Source organism: Staurois parvus, unplaced genomic scaffold (assembly GCF_062004578.1).
Source record: "Staurois parvus isolate SC_StPar_1 unplaced genomic scaffold, SC_StPar_1.0 ptg000049l, whole genome shotgun sequence".
In the NCBI taxonomy this organism is placed as follows: Eukaryota; Metazoa; Chordata; class Amphibia; order Anura; family Ranidae; genus Staurois; species Staurois parvus.
In genome coordinates, this window is record NW_028317845.1 from 1,555,783 (window position 1) to 1,576,587 (window position 20,805).

The 20,805-nt window shown below is 40.2% G+C and overlaps 1 protein-coding gene across 1 annotated transcript in view; it reads left to right on the forward strand.

Annotated features, from left to right (window-relative positions):
* The window catches only part of ING5 (inhibitor of growth family member 5), a 30,635-nt gene extending 10,058 nt beyond the window's left edge, over positions 1 to 20,577 (forward strand). Inside the window, exons 2-8 of the mRNA XM_089665707.1 lie at positions 3,025 to 3,096; positions 4,632 to 4,798; positions 6,636 to 6,747; positions 6,887 to 6,974; positions 8,465 to 8,600; positions 9,514 to 9,575; positions 10,734 to 20,577. Coding sequence (XP_089521833.1) covers positions 3,025 to 3,096; positions 4,632 to 4,798; positions 6,636 to 6,747; positions 6,887 to 6,974; positions 8,465 to 8,600; positions 9,514 to 9,575; positions 10,734 to 10,770 — 674 coding nt within the window. The 3' untranslated portion in view covers positions 10,771 to 20,577. The remainder of the gene's footprint in view (positions 1 to 3,024; positions 3,097 to 4,631; positions 4,799 to 6,635; positions 6,748 to 6,886; positions 6,975 to 8,464; positions 8,601 to 9,513; positions 9,576 to 10,733) is intronic.
* The last annotated feature ends 228 nt before the right edge of the window (positions 20,578 to 20,805 follow it).

The window sequence follows — 20,805 nt, forward strand, 5'->3', positions numbered from 1 at the left end:
ACAAGTTCTCGGGCACTTCCTAACATGTATGGACAGTGTACTTAGCTGCATGTGTGCTGCACTGTGTATTCTGACATGTATGAAAGGCGTATTGAGCCGTATGTGTGCTGCACTGTGTATACTGACATGTATGGACAGTATACTGAGCTGTATGTGTGCTGCACTGTATTTTCTGATATGTAAATAAATAATACATTATGTATGCAGACCAACTAATTGGCTGACCAACTAATCGATTATGTTGATTAGTTGTTTCAGCCCAATAGTCAGAAAAACAAATGAGGCCTTTAAACAATTTTCTGGGCGAAGTGGTGCATTATCTGACAGAAATGCAGGGGTACTGATATTTTGGGCCATGACAGTAGGTCCAGATCACCACTGTTTACTGTACAAATCCTAAATTAATTGATGCTGAAAACTACCCACAGTTCTCTTCTTCCAACGCTGCGGCTGATTAGTTCTGTCTCTCATACAATGAAGGGATCCTTTCATTCACCTTCCCTCATCCTTTCATAAAAATTAGTTGGGGGGAATTTACCTGGAATAGGGGTCTCCAAACTATGGCCCTCCAAGTATTGAGGAACTGAAAGTCCCATGAGGCCTTGCAAGACTCTGATAGCCACAGGCAAGACTCAGAGTCATGATTGAACTTCAACAGCTAGGGGACCAGTTTGGAGACCCCTAATTCTGGAACAAAGAGAATCTGAAGCACCTGTGCCTGGCAACCAATCAGCTTCTTCTACATTCAGCTTCTTCAGTTAAGCTTTGAAAATGAAAGAAGCTGAGTGCTTTCCAAACACAGCTGCTCCAGTTTTTATAAAGTCTCTGCACAGAATACACAGGCTTCTGTGAATAGAAAAGGGAGGAGGCTGCAATAAACACTTTCTATGTATGAGAGCTGCAGTGGGCTGAAAGTACAGCATTCATTCAAATGGATAAATTGTACATTAAAAAGAAGCTATCTGCACATTTAACACACGTGATCAGATGTAACTTTTTTGTTTGTTTATGAAGAGGTCTGTGTCCAGAGTTCTGCTGTAAGGAAATTAACGTTTAATGCTGCCATTTGTCATGTTTCTATAACAATGTGAAAGTTGGCTGTACTATCAATGAAGTGTCATTTAATACACAAATGTGTGTCAAGATATTGTTATCTATTGATCATTTCGCTAAAAATATACTGTAATGTTCTTACTAAGATTGTAGAGCAGCCATTCCCAACCAAGACTTTGGCATCCTAGAATTCCTCTAGAGGTTGCTAGGGGTTCCTTGAGCTGTTTCTGATTGACCTCACATCTGAGGGTGGCTGTATAGTTCCAATTCCAACACCACTTGGCATAGTCAGTGATACAAGACCAATTATCTTGTTTACTGTATGCAAGATTTACAGTCTTCCTATCAGCCACCAATCTTAAGCGGGGTATACACGTAGTGGTGTGTTTTTTATTTTTATTTTATTTTATTTATTTTTTTTAATAAAAATTCACAGATCCAAGTCGTGCAAGCAATGTGGATACCTGCAACACTATTGTATTTTGACAGTGGGGACTCCCCCCAACCACCCCCTTGGAATACACAGTTCAGCACTGCAGCCACTGGCTTACCAGCAGGGCTGTTTGACAGAAGCTGGTCTACCAACTTCTGGAGGAGTACACATGTACTGAAAGTCGGCTTTTTCCTTCTGTACTGGCTGACTTTGGATACATATACTCAGCTTAAAGCGGAGCTCCACCCAAAAGGGGAATTTCCATTTTAAGGGCTTGTCCCCTGCTCCCTGTTAATTGGCACATTTGGGGAGCTCTGCTGTTCCGACTGCCTAGGCCAGGGGTCCTCAAACTTTTTAAACAGGTGGCCAGTTCACTGACCTTCAAACTGTTGGGGGGGCCAGACTATAGTTTGAAAAAAAAAATGAACAATTTCCTATGCACACCGCACAACTCATGTTTGTAGTGCAAGAAAACAGGAAAAAAACAATTACAATATTTAAAATGCACTGGACACTGTAACGCACTGGACATCACAATGCACTGTAATGCAGGGGTCCTCCAACGTTCTAAACGGGGCCAGTTCACTGACCTTCACACTATTGGGGGGGTGTACTATATTTTGAAAAAAAATATGAACAAATTCCTATGCATACCACATATCTTATTTGTAGCTCAAAAAACAATACAGTATTTAAAATTCACTGTATGCTGTAACACACTAGACATCAAAATGCACTGTACACTGTAACGCACGTGACACTGCAATGCACTGGACGCTGTAGCTCACTGGACGCCACAATGTACTTTGCCTGGTGTGATCTCCTCTCCTGTTACTCCTGTGGCTGCAGCAGGTGAAATTCGGGGCTTCCAGGCTGCGCTCACTGGGTCCTCATGGCTGAGGACCCAGCGAGTAGCCTAGCTATGTGCCGGCTGGTGCCGGGTGTCTGGCGGTCCGTAGTTTGAGAACCCCTGGCCTAGGCAATCAAAAGCAGAAGTTCTCCTCCCTGCACAGTCTTCTGGGACAAGTGACTGTCCAAGAACACTGCGGAACCATTCACAATGCACAGTGGGCCTCCAGCTGTGAAGACTCAAGCTGACACAGACGGTTGCCTATAGTTAAGATGCTGGGGACAGAGGATGGCTGATGAACCCGGCTGGGATGAGCACACCGCTGGATCGAGGGACAGGTTAGTGGCTGCTTATTTTTAAGTCATCGGCTACAATTTTTATAGCTGCTCCTTTTCACTTTTTTAATTTTTCAGGAGACTGGAGCTCTGCTTTTAAGAAGCATTATCGTCATTGAGTCCAGATGAATTTGGTTTTAGTAAGCGGTCCCCAAGACCAGAAAGTGTTTTAGGGGTTGCTATTGGGTAAAAAGGATGAGAAAGGCTTGTGTAATTTGTAGTAATATTGTTTGAAAGGAAACTTAGTTTGTCAGTAGGGTTTTTCTTTTAAGCATTGCTGAAATTATTAGTCCCCTGTTTATCATAGAGACAAATGTTATCTTTTGTAAGTGTTTTTTGTTTTGTTTTTTAAGGCATCGAAAATCTACCATGTGAGCTTCAGCGGAATTTCCAACTCATGAGTGACCTGGATCAAAGGACTGAGGGTATGTGGTCTGCAATTGCATTCTTCTTGGTGTCGTAGGCCAAGTACACCCAGGAAATTTCTTAACCTCTTGGTGCCGGCGGTATGCAAATATGCGAGGGGACTTGACACCTAGTGGCCGCATATTTACTTACCAGATGTACCAAAATGTAAGCAAACATGTTGAACACGTGCAGTCCTGGCCCAATTGCCGGCACCCATTGGATAGCTAATCGTGAGCTCTCTGACCATATGACCACTGTGACAGCCAATCATTGCGGTCACATGATCATAAACCCTGATCTCCTGGCAAGCGACATTCTGCAGAATTTCTCAGTGTAAACATAGGTGAGTATTGGCATTACACTTTTAGTGGTCCTGTTGCTAGCCAGTTATGGCCAGCAACAAGTTTGCAAGATTACCATGGGTTGAAGGCACCTTTGTTGAAAAGGGGACAGCCACTTGACCGGTTTTATCCACAAAGAGAACGATGGGCCTTTGTATGAAAACAAACATATGTAGGTAAACATTAACAAAACCTCTTATTTGTCCCTGAAATAAATATTCGGGGGTTGGTTTTCTTGGAATCCCCCCTATTTATCATAACAACATTATGTACTATTTATCGGTTCCTATAATTAATAAATATATAAGCTTTCACAATATTGATGGACGCAATATACTGCAATATTCGCTATAATAACAAACACAAAGCTCAAAGAAGCAAGGTCTTATTTACAAAGGAAGTAAAACACTAACAGAGAAATCTAAACCAATATTACAGAGTATATAGGAAGAAAAGCAAAGATGATATGTTATGTAAGTTCGTCCTCAAAGCTGAGTATCTTAGCTGGATCTACGATAGGAAAAATGGACAAAGACAGGAGCATGGCCAAAACTGTGTTTAAAAGCCCTCTCAAGCACCACACACACACACACCACCCCACCCTTTTACCCGCCTGATGTAGTCCTCTGCCCAATAAGCAAATGTCTCACTCATAAGGAGCTGTCCTCATTCATTAGGAAGTGTAGTATTACCCCAGCCATCCTCCCGGAAGTATGTTGCCCCCACCAGGGGGCATTGCTATATTGTGACCCAGGTCAATATTTCCAGGCTACATCTGGCTTCTTCCTTCTGGCTAGAAGCCATGTAATCTGTCCTTTTTAATGTTTGTTTCACCAGACAATCTGGGCTGAGGCTCTTATCTCCATGCCCCACCGCTGGGGGGTCTGTGTGAACTCCCTGGACAAGGATTTTGGTATGCATCCTTTTGTTACACACACCCTGTTGTAAATACTTTCCAGGATGACATCCAACAGGTCAAATGGTTCTTTGATAATCAGGCAGTACGAATCCATGAATGTCTGATAAAGAAACATGTTGCCTTCCATCAGTCCCCTTCTGGTCTGTTTAAAAAGCCTGAAAAGGGAAAACTATTGTAGGGTTATTCTGGTACCTGATATTGGGCAGCCAGAATACAGGTTTATTGGTATGTTTGTGGTGATATTATGGACTTTACATATTGTATGAAGGTGATTTATTTTCTTTTGGAACAGATAAAAAGAAAGAGATTGATGCCTTGGCCAGTGAATACATAAACAAAGTACGAGACTTTACCCCTGAACAGAGAGTGCAACATTTACAGCGCATTCAAAATGCCTACAGCAAATGCAAGGAGTACAGTGACGATAAAGTGCAGTTAGCCATGCAGACGTACGAGATGGTAAGTACCTAAGCGATCCAGTTAAAGCACTGTGGATGTTAAAATTCAGCTAACCTTCTCTAGTTTAGTTATAACTTATATTTACATTGATATATAAATTCTATTATATATCAGATAAGCAAAAGTTCTTCCCAAAACTTGGCCTTACGCGATGTCTTTATGCCTTACTAGTCAGATTAACTTCTACCATGTCTCTTTAAAGTAGAATTCCAGGATCGATCGAACTACACTTAAAACTGCTATCATCCCCACATCTAATACCTATACTAACTTACCTGTGGAAGAAAGATACATATACTTATTTTTGGGTTGCTTCAGTCTGGTTACGTGATCCAGCTCTTCTGTGTCAGGCAGTGGCTTCAGGGGAGAGGAAGGACAGACAGCAATGGATGGGTCCATATCTTTTTGGGTTCTACATTTTGCTTCCTATGGGGGCACTCAGGTGGGCTTGCACCTGAGACCCGCTGCATGCGACCATAGGCACAGCCCTCGCTCCCTCGTCAGAGTTTGATTGACCGCAATGGGAACAAAGGGCTCCCTCTGGTATGGATCTGCTCTGTAAGGAGGGACAGAGCAGAGAGAGCCGCTGCTCTCATGAACTGCATGATGGGGCTTGAGTAAGTATAAGGGGGAGCATTGGGGGGGAGCTGGATACAGAAGTCTTTTTACCTTCATGTTTAGGCTTCATGCACACCGGTTTATTGTAAATGCTGTTTCTCCTGACAGGAGAAAATCTGCGTTTTAAAGTGATACTAAACCCAGGAGCCTGCATTCACTATATCTGGTCTCCCACAGTACCCAACATGGAAATTAAATTATTTTAGTAATTATAAACTGCTATATAACTTTTCTCATCAGCAGTTAGAGCAGTCATGTGACTTCAGCAGAGCACTGGTTAAAGCTTGTAGGAGGAATTTTCTTTCTGCTTTAGGAGGATGTAAAACCCCCTGACCCTCTGTCTGGACAGTGCTGATCAGCCTTGGCTGCTTACATGCACTCTCCAAAGAAAAAAAAAAAACACCTCTCTAGCAATACACACCAGACTGAGCATGTGTCTACGGATTCAGGCTGTATCAGGTGGTCATTTTAACAAGAGGGGCAGAGAGGAAAGGATAAAACAGCCTTTTACACTATGCAGAGGATTAACCCCTTAGGTTCCACAGTGAGTATAACAAGCATGCTTTACTGCATATACAGACTGATTTTACTGTTGTAGGTTTAGTAACACTTTAAAAACTCACCTAAGCTGCATTTTTTTTCAAACCAGTTTAGAAGAGTTCAGCAGCATTTGGTGTTGGGAGTTTTTCATTGGCCAGAATTTTAATTTTATTCTGGGCATTGAAACTAATAAATACTGAAGCGCTAAACTTGACTAGCGTTTAGCATTTTAAATGCTGGTAAACTCTGAACGCGGTTTTTGTGCTTTCAGAGAAATTCCTATAAACTCGGCTGCCTGTAAACCCCTCTAAACGACTGTGTACATGGACACACGATAACATGGAGGAGAGTTCAGGGGCTTAAAAAAAAAAATGCTCAACTGCTCCCCAACGTCAGTTTAGTAGCTGGCAGTGTACATGAGGTCTAAGAATGCATGAAAGTTTAAAAAAAACAAAAAACTTCAGCCTTTAGAACCAATTTATTAAGAGGAGTTCTACTGTAATGCTCACAGATGGGGTTGCTAATAAAGGCAATGGCAGATGGTGTTTGATATTAGCATTATCTTCACTAGTGTGATGGTGTTGCATGTACTGTAAATTGGGGATGCTTTGGATGTTTATATGATCAATCTTGATTATTCCCCCTCCACCAATTACAATTCTTTCTTACCTTTTTAAAGGTGGATAAACACATCAGACGACTAGATGCAGACCTGGCACGATTTGAAGCTGACCTCAAAGAAAAATTGGAAGGGACAGAGTTTGACAGCCCATCTGGACGTGGAATAAAAAGCAAGTGTTTTATTTCCCCCTTTTTGTGTTTTTTTTTTTTTTTTTTTTTTTTTTGTAAATGTGGCCCTCGTTTTTAAACCAGATCTGTATGATGGGTTATGCTCATTTCAGTGCATAAAATTGTATGTTTGTTTTGCAGAGAATCGATCACAGAAAGACAAGCGAGGTTCCAGAGGCCGTAGGGTATCAGAAGAAGACACTGTAAAGAAGAAGAAGTTAAAAGGAGGGTGAGGAGATGTCAGGAACAGCAAAACAAGCACATAAATGAATTCAAAGTTTTTAGCCATGTGTGAAGTGCACGCAACTAGTGCAAACCTAATACAACTAATACAATCCTACTCTGATTTGTTTCTGAAAATGCTAGGTGCCTGGTTGTTCTGATGAAATGGCTTCAGTACTTTAAACCACTGACCATGCAAACGTATTAATGGGGTGATGTGTGACAAACCATATGATTGCATTGTATGTTACTTCGGCTGATACGAGTAGCCCTAAAATCAATTTTAAAAAAACCCTGTTCGGAGAAACAGGTGGTGGAGGCCTTTTCTGGCCTGAGACTTACAAGCCTGGTCTTTTCTGACTGTCATACTTTTAATTACTGACCTGAAACAAGCACGTAGATTTGTCAGAACTCTAGAGCTGCTTGTTTGTTTTATGTAGTGCTTCAGTATTATGGACGCAATTGGATTAGGACACCAAGGCATGTAGTATTTTCTGAAGAGTTGGCAGCTTTCACATGTTTAGGTAATTTTTGAGCGGTAACATTCTCGCTGGATTTGGGATTCTCTGCTTCTTATAAGCAGACCCAATGACTCTCTTTTTTGTTTTTGTAAGTAAATGGTGTTTATCTTGGCAGTGCATTTTCAGTGCCAGGGTCTAGAAAGACACTATGACCGAGGATTCTAAGCCAGGCAGGTTGAGGGGCTCCAGGGAGCTTGTGTCATGCAGAAGAAACTGGCTTCTCAGTTTTCTTAATGTTTCATAAAGTCTGTTTTGGGACCTGGAGCCCAGAGATTTTGAAGTGATCTGAGAGGGATGAAGTCTCCAATCCTGCGCCCAGATTTTCAAAACCATGTGAACAATTGTCACATCTATTTGGGGCTGTATATATCTGGTGCAATTTAGCACCTGTACTCATGGTGGGTGGAGGTAGTAGAAGTAGAGCTCCATCATTGATAGTGTGGTTACTGGGGGAGAAGAGCTCTTTATCCGCTTGGAGATCAAAAAGCATTTTGTGACCAAATACATACCTGGTGATGGTTCACAGAGAGCTGTTTGTGGAGCACAGAGGTAGAGTTCTGATACTTGTTACAGCTATACATCTTGAAGAATTGATTACAGCCTGCAATTCTATACTATTAGATAGAAATTCCTTCATACACATTATTTGCACATGAATGATCATTAATGTATGGTCAGTGTTCATTTTGATGTTATTTTAGGTAATATTTACATATCACTCACGTCTGCAAATAGAAGATTAGGGATATGGTATTTATAAATTAACCAGGATGGCATTGATTAGTTTTATAATTTTGGTATGTGATTAGTATGAGGGTCACTTAGAGTGCATGGCGGCTGGTATATAGCACTTCATTTATAGTGTGTGTGTGTGTGTGTGTGTGTGTGTGTGTGTGTGTGTATTTGCAGATACCTGGATCATCATCTGTTTTTATTACAAACACCTTTTTGTATGATATATTTTGTTATCTTACAGTCCAGCGTTCTCAGAAGCAGTATTGTCTGTACATCCTTCTGATGTCCTTGATATGCCTGTCGACCCCAACGAACCAACCTACTGCTTGTGTCATCAGGTGTCCTATGGAGAAATGATTGGCTGTGACAATCCAGATGTAAGTGTCCTATTCATATATTACTCTTGCAATAGAAAAAAAATGGTTGTATTATTCATTTGAAAGTTACACCTTTTGGTTGATGACTACAGCTATAATCCTGTAAGATATTTCTATTTAAATTTTAGTTTTAGCTGTAATCCTGCAAAAACACGGAAAAATAACACACTTATTTAGTTTTAACTCTTCTTAACTTACACATTTTTAAAAGCTGAAAACAGTCCCTACAAAGCCTTGCTTATCCTGCTTGTTCATGTTGGTGAACTACACTGCACTGAAGAGTCAATTTTGCTAACTTACCTTCAGCATCCAGCACACTTTTAGATGTATCCTGCAGTGCTCTAGTTTGTTTCCTGCCCCCTTACATTGCTACTTTCTGTAGTGATGAAGCAGCTGGCAAATGAAATCAAAGTGTAGCAGGGGATGTTGATATTCCCTGAAGTGTCAAATTTAGAAAAACCTTCAGCAAGATGACCTCCAATGCAGCAGGAAAGGCAAGTATTTATTTGTTTTGCAGATATTTTCTGTTTTCAGCTTTTTAAAGGATACGTTCATCTTTGGAAATATGTTACATATTCCACCTGTTTTTAGGGTGTAACATGTTTCCAATGCTTCGCCTGCTGCGGGCATCCTATACGGACAAGCAGATATACTGACAGGTCTGCAAAAAACCTGCATGGCAACAGCCAACTGCTGATCGCTGATGCAATGCTGTACAGGTTCCTGCAACTAAAAATAACAAATGCACATTTTTTTTATGTGCAAAAAAAAAGTGCATTTATTATTTATGGTCAAAAGGTGAACTTATCCTTTTTTAAAATACTGGTGAAGTGGCTTTTTTGTGATTTTATAATCTGTTATTACTTGGCTGTACTTCACAAAATAATGACTTCTTTTTTTTTTTTCCTCCTAGTGTCCCATAGAGTGGTTTCATTTTGCATGTGTGGATCTCACCACTAAACCAAAAGGAAAATGGTTTGTACTACATTTTCACTAATATTTGTATAAGAAAGGGAGTTAAAATCCTATTCCACTCACTTGGTCAGGATAGGTATAGGAGTATATTGCTGTAAATTCTATGTGCCTAGGTACCTACAATTTGTATGTAATAACAGCTAATGACCTTCAAATATGAAATCTCACAGAAATGTGTAGTCACCTTGGCTAAGAAAAACAGTCTCTGTTTTAGCTTATTATACATATATTGGAGACAAAGACCTACTGTAAAACAAAGTTATGGGACTCTGACTGCCAAACAAATATGCAAAAACATAGCTGAAAGGGGTGGCAAGAGAACTACCTAGTGCTTGATTTGTTCACTCTTTTTTGTTAGCTACTTATGCTTTGAACCCTTTTAGTTGGTGAAAATGTGAACTGGTGTTTTTACTTTTGTACACCTGTCAACCCCCCAGGCCCACAAACCAGCCAATCCCTGGGCCCCACTGCTGCACTTTTCCACTAGACCAGGTATTGCACATCTGTTCTTATAGCCACCAAAGTGTGCATGTCTGCACCATAGAATTCTGTGGAAAGCATGTCTATCTGAAAACCTAAAAAAATTTACAGAGACACTTGGCCTTGTGGAGACCCAGGGAAAGGCTAATCAGTGGTGAGTGTTAGGCCTTGTTCACATAGTGTGTATGCAACTTTGCCCCATGCAATGGCCGTGTTTACCTGCATGGGGATGCACAGATGTTCCATACATCCCCGTGCAAGTAGTCCCATTCAAGTCATTTGCGACAGCGGCTGCATAGACTAGGCTGCTGCTCCCATTGTGACATTTGTTAGGGTGTGGGTGCACTGCACCCTGGATGCTTTGGGGCCATGCATCTGCACAGATTTCACATTGGGAGCAGTGGCTGTGTCTGTGCATCCACCGCGTCCCCATTCACTTGAATGGGACCACCCGCACAGAGATACTTGGAACACCTGTGTATCCCTGTGTGGGTAAACACAGGTATCACATGGGGTACGTATGCCTATTCCCTGTATGGACGAGACCTTCTTCTTAAGGCTATTCAAAAGGGGGAGGTGAGCAGCTTTGAGTACCTATCATTTGAACAAATATCATAATGTTTTTAATAAAATAATGTATATCTGGAAGGCCTAACAAGATAACTTTTGCATTTCTAGGTTCTGTCCCCGCTGTACCCAGGAACGGAAGAAATGATTACAGCACTTGTGTCCGTTATGAAATTTTGTCTACTTTTGTGTTATATGTTTCATGTATCCCCCTACCATTTGTCTTGCTACTGGGCTGCTTCTTTTAAAAAGCAGAAGATAGCAAGTCAAGTTGTGCTCAGTGTACAGCCATTCTTTTGGGGGGAGAGTATTGTTTGCACTTTGGGATTGGTACTGTTGTTTGTACAAGTTTCATTTTACATACAGTATGTCAGGGTTATCCCATTTTTATTCTTCCCTAACAATTTTTTTACATCAATTGATACTGGATGGACTAAGCTAACTCGCTTTTGTGTACACTTTTCTCATCCCAATTCCTCCTTATGTAAAACATTAGATGGGTGTTACTCATGCAACTGGGTTGATATGGTTAGCTTAGCAGACTGAATCTCAAGACCAGCTCTGGAAAGAGTTTAGTGCTCTTGTCTCTTTTCCAAGATGCACCTCTCTAGTTGTTAAATCACCTGTTTTATTAGGATTCCACAAGTTAGTAAAACAAAGTGGTCCCCATCTCCAGCAGACCCCTTGTAAACAGTCATGGACCCTTATCCTATAATGCAATCACTTTTTTTAATTTACTGATGAAACTCATCTAGTTTGGAAATATGCTTTAGCCAATTTGGAACTGTGGGCAGAAGCGGCACGATTCTGCCCACTATTCCAAATCGCATGGCGATCGCTGCAAAAGGCACTACCTGCATTTGGGTGCCATTATCCTTTTTAGTGGCACCCCAAACGAGATGTGATTCTGCCGCAATTGTCGTGTGACAGGCTTGCTGCCTGAAAAAGAGCACAAGCTTCTTTTCAGTTGACAAACGCTCATGGGCAGCTCGATGCAGCATGTAGAATGGCATGAAAATCAGTTTGTGAAAATTGCATCATGGGAACTTTTGTTCCGCTACGCAATAATGTGAGCCTTACCTGGCCTAAATGTTTGTAATGTAACAAGTCTGAAGTGTTGTAAGTTCTGTCTTCAAGTCTGTCCCCGTGGAGTCCCATAATTCCTAGGCCCAGGCTGTATGATGCCTGAACCTCTGCTCATAAATTAACATTAAGCCATAACTCTTCAATAGCCATTTAATAGTTGAATGAGAATAGGTTCATATTGTAATTCTGCGCTGACAAATGCTTTGGTGCTTTGTGGTGTCATTTATTCCTATGAGCAATTTTGGCAAAAGCCATTTTTTTTTTTTTTTTTCTCATTTTGGGGAGCACAGGAATTTTTTCACTTTTGGGTTATATTGCTGCCTATAGGAGGATTGGACACTAGCGAACAACCTGTAAGGCAGATCAGGATGACCTTTCCTACTATGAGCATGCCCCACTATTTAGCTAGTGTCCTAGGAGGAGGAAGGATGTAATGTAAAAAAACAAACTGGCCTATACTTGTTAGCACTTTTTGTTTTTTGTTTTTTTTGCATAACTGCGAGAGCTGGTTTCTTTGACTGCGGCTATCTGGCATTGCCTAAAAGTGAACTTTGGGCACTGGTTTCCACGTAGGGTGCTTTCCACACCCTGTTCTGGTTACAACTTAGCTGCATAGCGATTTTCTAGTTCTAGAGCAGCCAGCTTTGCCTCAGCTCTTGCCCTTTCTCTAAAGACTGTCCATGAGCAGTTTAGTTTGGCTGAGTACCAGGAGACGTCTCATTTACATTGGTTGCTGAGTGACTATAAAATGGAACTGAATGTTGACATCATCCACTGGGTGAAATGTTGCTCACTCCACACTTTTCCACAATACATCATCAAGAAAGCATATAACCTGCTGTTCCTGCTTGTACAGAACCATGAGGAACTCTGTCTTTCTTCCATTGTTTTCAATATACAGTCACTTTGGTCACTTCATCCATCTGACACTCATTTACTACCAGCAGTTTGGTGTCATGGGATACCTGAGGCCTTGCCTTGTACCTTGACGTATAAGTTGCCTTACCACAATGTCGTTGCAACATGTTTAAATCTAGACACATGGGAACAGTCCTGCTGTAACTGGTGTGCCAAGCCCAGTGGGCTGTTTGCTGTGGCAATTTACAATGCTGACAGCTGAAGCCTAGTATCCTATTGCCCTCGGTTTCTAGAGTCAATTTTGTTATTGAAGTCCTCTTCAACACCGTTGGCCACCTGTTCCTCCCTTTTTTTCCCTTTTACCTTTTTGGGTTTTTACTACAATCATGCCCGTATCTTCCCCGCAGAATCTACATCTAATATACCCATGGCCTTAGTGGCACCTGAGCCAGGTTCATCTTTGATCTCAAAGCTTTCAATGTCTTCAAGCTTAAAATTCCAGATGAAATATACCAGGTTTGATATTACCTCTTTACCAGTTAGATGTATTGGCTTCTAGGAACTTCAAGGTTGTTTACCTGCATGTCATCTTCTCAGGGGCAGCCAAGTTTTGCTATGGGGCTCCTGGACTACCAGCTTATGACCTTTCCATTTGGCCTGTTTTTGGAGTTCATGTTTACACCAAGGTGCTGGTCCCAGTAGTAGCACTGTGGCATGGTCAGGGCATTCCTATTGTTGGATATCTAAATTACCTCCTGTTGATGGAGCAGTCAGCTAAGGTTCTGTCCAGACAGTGTATCTTTGTCTAGACATTACAACTGTTCAGATGGATCCTGAACCCTTAGAAACTGTGAGGGAACTGACTAATCATTTTTAGATTCCGCTCAGGTCAGAGTGTTTCTTCCACAGGGAAAGGTTCAGACTCTCGGTTTTCAGATTTAAAGTCTTCAGTCTAGGAGTCATCCTTTCCCCTTTGGCATGAGAGCACTAGGCCTAATGGTGGCCTCCTTCAAGGCAGTACTATTCGCCCAGTTTCACTCCAGCTCCAGAGCAAAAAGCAATATTCTGTATCCTGGGCCAAGGCAATCAATTCCTTGGACTGAATTATTTGGCACCAAGGACCAGGTTGTCCCTTTTTTTCCAGGTGGTTTAGAAATCTGGCTCTGGAATCAGAAGTTATTCCCATATTTTTTTAAAGCTCTTAATGAGAGATGCCAGCTTGTTGGGCTTGTAAGGGGGGGGGAGGGGGGGCTTGGTGCCTAGAGGAACCCTGTCTACTGATGCACATCCTGGAACTTTGGGTGATTTAGCGGTCTCTGCAGCATTAGACCATCCTTCTGGAAAGTTGTACAATCCTGATTCATTCGGACAATGTCATGGTGGTGTACATAACAGGGAGGTGCCAGCAGTGTCACCATGGCAAAATTAGGTATTTTCCTGGGCAGAACTTCAGGTTCCCACCTCCTTGTCCACCTTGTACATCTTAAGTATAGACTTTCTAAGCCAACAGTGCCTATACCCAAGAGAGTGGTCTTTACACCCAGAGGTGTTTCAGGACCTCCGTCACAGGTTTTTGATGCCAAATGAACCATGCTCAACAGCAAACTGGACAGGTTTGTATTGAGGTAAAATATATCTTTAGGGAAAGCAGTGGATGGTCTAGTGGCTCCATGGAATCGGTACACCTTTAATTTATCCCTTTCCTCCCCTAAAACTTCTTCCTAGTCTGCTTCACAGGATCGAAATAGGAGACAGTTTGGTGATCCTCATTGCTTTTGACGGGCCCGGGGAAATGTGGTGTGCCAAACTAGCTCCTGGTGGACACTCCATGTACTCTACTAGATCTTTAAGGCCTTTTGTCTCGAGGGCCATTATTCAAGCTTGTGGTCTCAAGGATTTGGTTCAACCCTTTCCTTTCAAGGCACACTCTATTAGATCTAGGAGTGCTTCTTGCCTTTTCAGCATTCAGCATCTGTTTACCAAATTTGGAAGGCTGCCACCTGGTTTTCTGTTCACATATCCTGTAAGCTCTACCAGGTAGACCTTGTGTCATGAACTGATACCAGCTCAAGGTATAAGGTCATTTAGGTGTCTCCTTTGAGCTGTAGGCAATCCCAATTTTGTCTTTTTTGGGCCTGTAGCTTTTGTTGTGTTGCCCACCCTTCGGTTGGACTACGTTTGGATGTCTTGAGGGTGAAAAGACTTTCTATATCTTTAATTTAGATGTGGAAAAAATGAGGATTTTATACTTTCTGTAAAATCCTTTTGTTTTGAGTTTGAGGGACACTGGTCTCTCCCTTCTGTGTTTTTTGATTTTTAGCATTGGAAAATCTGAGTACACTTTTGGAAAATATATGTACGAGCAGACTGCATTCAAGATGGTACTAGGGTAAATATCAGGCAGTCTGCATTACATCTGTACTAAAGAACTCAAGGTTTATAGAACACCTGGAAAACATTTGTACATCTGAACAAGAACACATTGACATCTGTGTTGATATTTATTTTTTCGCTACTGCTTTGCTACCAAACTTGAGGCATGCTGGTAGTAGGAGGGAATATCATTCGCTGGCCTATAGTTTTTGGTTTGCTATTGTCCAATCCTGCTGTCCTTTTAGTGGACTCCCAAGAAAGATTTTACAGCAAATCTAAAAATCCTATTGTCTGCATGGTACAACCTGAGCATAGGATCCAAGGCTCTCCAGATACAGATTTATTAGAGAGATTTTAGGCCAGGCCAGGTTTGCTTTAACTGCTGCATTTAAGAACCGAGTCCCCAGTTTCAATCTCCCTCTCAGTGTAGGAAGGTGTTGATAATTCAAAGTTTGACTGTATGCAATGTCCTGAAGTTTTAAGAGTGCAAAAATGTAAATTCAAGTAGGTACTTCTAATTGGAAGATCCATTTTGACTGCATGTATAAGCCAGGTGCAGCCAGTTATAAACGTATTTTATTTTAAAGTGGAAGAAAAGGTCTAGTCTTGTCTCGTGATTATGCAGCTCTGGATCAGGGAGCACTCAGCAATGGCTGGGATTTCCAGGAGCCATTGATGGGCTTCCATGACCCAGTCCTTGTTGGCACTCCCTCCTCTACTGCAGCCGCACTCGCTGACACTGGGGTGCCAGAGCTGTGAGATCACATGACCAGTGTGGAATTTTTTTTTTATACAAGTTAGAATAGGTAAAGGGGGGAGGGTAAATATTTTTAAAAAAAGTTTAGATTTATACTTTTCTTTCACTTTTTAAAGTGTGGTTTTCAATATAAACTGTCATTTAAAGTGTTAACCGCAACACAAAATACCTTAAAGCCCAACGCCGTCTAAAACTTGTTTTGGTTAACACAGAAGGATTGTCATATTTTCATTGCCATTCGTGTCCTTTTTGGGGAGATTTCACCTCGCTTTCTGTGTTGGCAACTAAACAGGAAATTAAGAGATCATTCATTCCAGCAGGGACAGACAGCAACAAAAACCTAAAAAGTTCTCAACATTCACCACTTTACTTTAAAAAGTTATTTTCTGGCATTGACTCTGTTGGAGAAATTTTGCACATATCCTGTTCTGGTAACCATGCAGGAAGAGGAAAAATCTTCTCAATGGTTACAGGAACCACAATAAAGCTTGTCAGAGGTTTTATTCCTTATCAGTGTTGTCCAAAACTAATCAATGGTGAACAAAGTTTTGGTTGAAGTTGTGCTTTACATGTTTTAACTTGCTCTAAAATCTGTGTTGGCAAAGATTTATTCATTCTATCTTCCATTATTTGAATCGCCCTCCATGTTCTCATAATTTTTATTAGTTTTGTGGAGTTCTGTGTGTGAAGTCTGAGTGCTCCATTTAAAAAGCAAACTTGTCAGCTTAACATGTTTTACCGTACCCTTACATGTAGCAGCCTTTCTTTTAATTCTCGGTAAATTATGTTTAGTGTACTCAGACATTTCCAGATAAAGCCAAAAAATATCTTGTCCCAGGTACATCAGAGTGCTGTGGGTACATTGTCCTATAACTTTGTGTCCGATTGTAAACACATGGCAAAAGTAAACCAGTGATGTGTGCTGCTATTGATTTAGCTCTTCTGGGCAGTATACCTGCTCTGTAGCGCTTAAGCACTGCTTGTTTTCCTTTGGTGCTTATGTGTTGAAACAAGATCAGACAGCAATAAAACAGTGTAAAAAAAAATGCGTAATGAATATTAAATGGCATAAGTGTCCCTTTTATGTTATGGTGCAATTATAAGTAGATGACCACAACTTGGTATAGTTAGCTATAGAGAGTAAGAGCCAAAGAATACTTAAAACAAATCCCATTTAAGATATATTTGAAAAAAAAAAAATCTATAGAGAGAGAGGTAATTAATACAGATTATGTTTTGATTCTACAGATCATCAAATAATTCTCTCTGCTGCTGGGGTTAGGTTGGATTGCCCTTTTAATGTGGCAGTTTTTACTTGTAAATACGTGAAAATGAAGTATAACTATATGGAGATCTGATTTATATATATATATAAATGTGGTGTTCATGAGAATCCTAGTGAATGAAGAACCTAATATATGAATTTTGCCGATTTGTTGCATAGATGTTTAATCATTTTTCAGAGGTGCCAGTCGAATTTTGGACTGGCTGCACAACCATGAGTTGCACACTGTTGTGCCTGACATTGGCAGACTGTGGGCTTCTGGGTATTTAAAGGTTACTATTACAGAATACTGGCAAGCCTTATATCACAGATGGAGGCATAAGTCATAGATTTTGACTTTTATTTTTGTCTCACAAAGCTCCAGATGCTCAGTAACGTAGCAATGTATTTTTTTAACCTATAACTTCAATAGTTTACATACATAGGCAACAAAGCATGTTCTAAGGGACACATCTTGAAGCCCTGTACTCCCATGTGCTTTTGAGGTATTGTCACAGGCAGGACCACTAGTAGTTAACTGTATGGTGAATGCATTTACTGCCTCCTGTGTTAGAGACCCTGTCACAAAAATCTTCCCATAAAATTATATGTGCATTGAGAGTATTTTACATGTTCTATACCTATAAACGCCTCCCTTGTGTAGACACCCAAAAGCTTTGAGATAGCTGCCATCTTGGATATGATGTAAGCAGATTCAGAGCTGTCACTTAAGTGACACACTATTGTATTCCCCTTCATTCTTCTTCTGGCACTACATAAAAGGCTATGTAATGGGAGGAGGGGACAGGCATTTGGCCAACACAGACATTAGGCACTCCCAGAAGACCAGAGGGCTATGATGTGTAAGGAGGAAGGTGGGATGTTCCATGGAATTTGCTTTTCCTGGAATAGTCAAAATTTCTATTAAGTTTAAAGGCACTTTGCTTGTGAATAAAAATAATTTATGGGGAAGAAAAGCACAAGAAGGCATTTAAAATACTTGAATTTTCTGTGCTTTTACCTTGAGTTTATTTAAGTTGGGTCTTCAAAAGCAGAACTGCAGTGCTTTGTGACAGTCCATTGCAGTTGTATTATCTGTGGTGGTATCCACTGTCCAATAGAGGTACATTGGACTCCTCCCTACATGGTTCAGAGCGCAGGGATGTTCAGAACATCAAGCTGCATTTTTAAAAATGCACTTATGCCAAATGTTTAAAAACCCAATATTGTTATAAAAAAAGTGTGTAGATCTTCCAAAAATTGTTTATGTAAATCCACTATGGAAAGAAATACTTTTAATATATATGATGATTATATAGCAAAATATATTATTTCTGTACGACAGAAGAGTTGTCTAGTCACAAAGTGTTTTCTAGTTCAGATTCTACTTCCACACTTGTGTGTTAACAGAAAAGTTGCACCACTCTTTTTAAAACAGCATAGCAGCTACCGTTTATTATATTAATCAGAATATATGCATGCTTATAGTACGTTTTATGTTTACCAGGAAAACTGCTTTTCTCTCACTGTCTGGTGTACCTGTATTGTCCAGTTTAGAATCCGCTACAGTTTTGAGTTCTGGTTCAGTGAAAATACAACAGGTACTCATCTGAACCTAGTTCAATGAATAAACACGGAGATGAACGTTTTATCCCTATGTCTAGCCGTGTATCACATCCTATTGTGACAAAATCCTGGTAGAATGGAGTAGGGATAGCTTTGCAGTTTGCCTTTTCAAACCAAGTTTCAGGTCTTGACTGCTGACTGATGTGGCCCCTTTTTATAAAGACAGAAGCAATGTGCAATTTGTAGCAAATGTTGTTGGCTCGCAGAATTTCTGGCTGGATACGTAGCTTTTATGTTTTGCACTTGTTGAGCAAATATGTTTTAAATGCTGTCAATGCTATAGTTAACCCTTTATGAATGACCAGTGTTCATCAAATGAAATCAATTATTTTTATTTTCTCCAAAGAAGGCTAGCTGCTTCCCAATATTAACTATAAAGACACCTGATGAAGCAACCCAAAATAAGCTTCCAGCAGTTAACAAGACCAGTATGGTTGCCAAACGGTGATGCTAGGTTCTACACATTGCACCATGCTCTGATCTTTTGAAATAAAAATCTAAGTGCAGTCTCTTTTAATGCTCTTGCAGCTTCAAGTGTTTTATCATTTGAAGCACATCAAGCTCACAAGATCCACTAGGTTACTCCCCCTTCCTTTTTATCAGCTTCCTCCTGTTTTAGTTTTGTACTTGTGTGCTAAACATATATTTATGCTTGTTGAGCACAAAGATGATTTATAGAGAACTATGCAGACAATGAAACAGAGCTGTTGTATCCCAGACAAACCTGAATGCTTCTTTTCAACTAAAATGTACAGAAGGATGCTGCAGTATGTATGCACAAGACAATAGATTGTTCCTATAAGGGTTGGAAGAGTCCTTTATTTAAACCGAAAACTTATTAACCACTTTATGTCCACTTGTGGTATGTTTACACAAATTCTTGCAAGCTACTCCCCAAGAAAAAAAAAATTAGAGGAGCATTATATTAGGTAGGCGAAAGCAAAGCTGCACTTCTCAAACTGCCCATTTTTCAGAATTTGGCTACTTTCACACTGCTCCATTGCAAAAATGTGGTAAAAATGCATATGTATTTTTTCCATATTTATGCTTTTTTTTTTTTTTTTAACTTACCTTTTTTTTTTTTAATAACGTATCAAAAACTGGTGAATTTTCCATTCATTTCAGTGGGGAGGTGTGTGGTTTTTGTTTGGTTTTTTTTTTTTTACTGCATCAAAAATGCAGCAAGCAGGACTCTGAAAAACGCAACTGATGAGTGTAAAGCGTTCCTTAGGATTTAATGGTCATGTGTTGTTTTTTTTCTTCAGCCTTTTTTTTTAAACACAAAAACAGAAGAAAAGCAGATCAAAGTGAAAGCAGTCTTAGTGACCTGCTCTAGTTAGAACTTGGGCCAAACAAATGTAGTGGCTGTTTAGATGTACTTCACTGCTGATTGGCTCCCAGAACAGCAAAACACTGCCAACATTTTGCAGAACTCAAGGATAATGGTTATCTTGTTTGAGGTCAGTGTTTGGTAAAAGGTGGGGAGGGCAAGGTGGAGCAGCTGGCCATTGCTTAACTGAAAGTACCCTTGTGCTGGACATAAAGTGGTTAATCAAATCTAATTTATGGGAATCCACTTTTTTTTCTTTTTTTTTTTTTCTTTGAACTGTTTTTATTGAATGTATCCATGATTGTGAATATGAATATATATTTAAAGTCCTCAATATAAGCCTGATTAACTGTGACCAAAGTACTGGTGTGATGATTTGTCCATTTCTAGTAGCCCAGATAACAGAATGTATTATATGTGTATTTTGGTATTCTATTTTCTCCAGGTTTTATAGATGGTTACAAACTGTTGATGTGTGAAACTGATAATGATCTGTATAATGGAGTTATTTAATTTATGACTTCTTAAACAATGTAAATTGTTCTATTTAAATAGTGCTGCATGTTGCAGTCCTAAGAACACTTCATATTTACCTGGATCGTTAATGCAAACTTTGGAGTGAATAAATGTTAATATGAATTACAGAAACTTGCACACCTAATTGATGTTTCTTCCTTTACTGGTCCTTTTTTTTTAATTTTATAATAAACATTTTTTATGGAGTTTCTTTATCCACATCAACATAACCACTTCAGCTCCAGAAGATTTAGCCCCCACCCCCTTCCTGACCAGACCATTTTTTGCTATTCAGCACTGCGCTATTTCAACTGGTAATTGCATGGTCATGCAATGCTGTACCCAAATGAAATTTATGTCCTTTTTTTTTTCA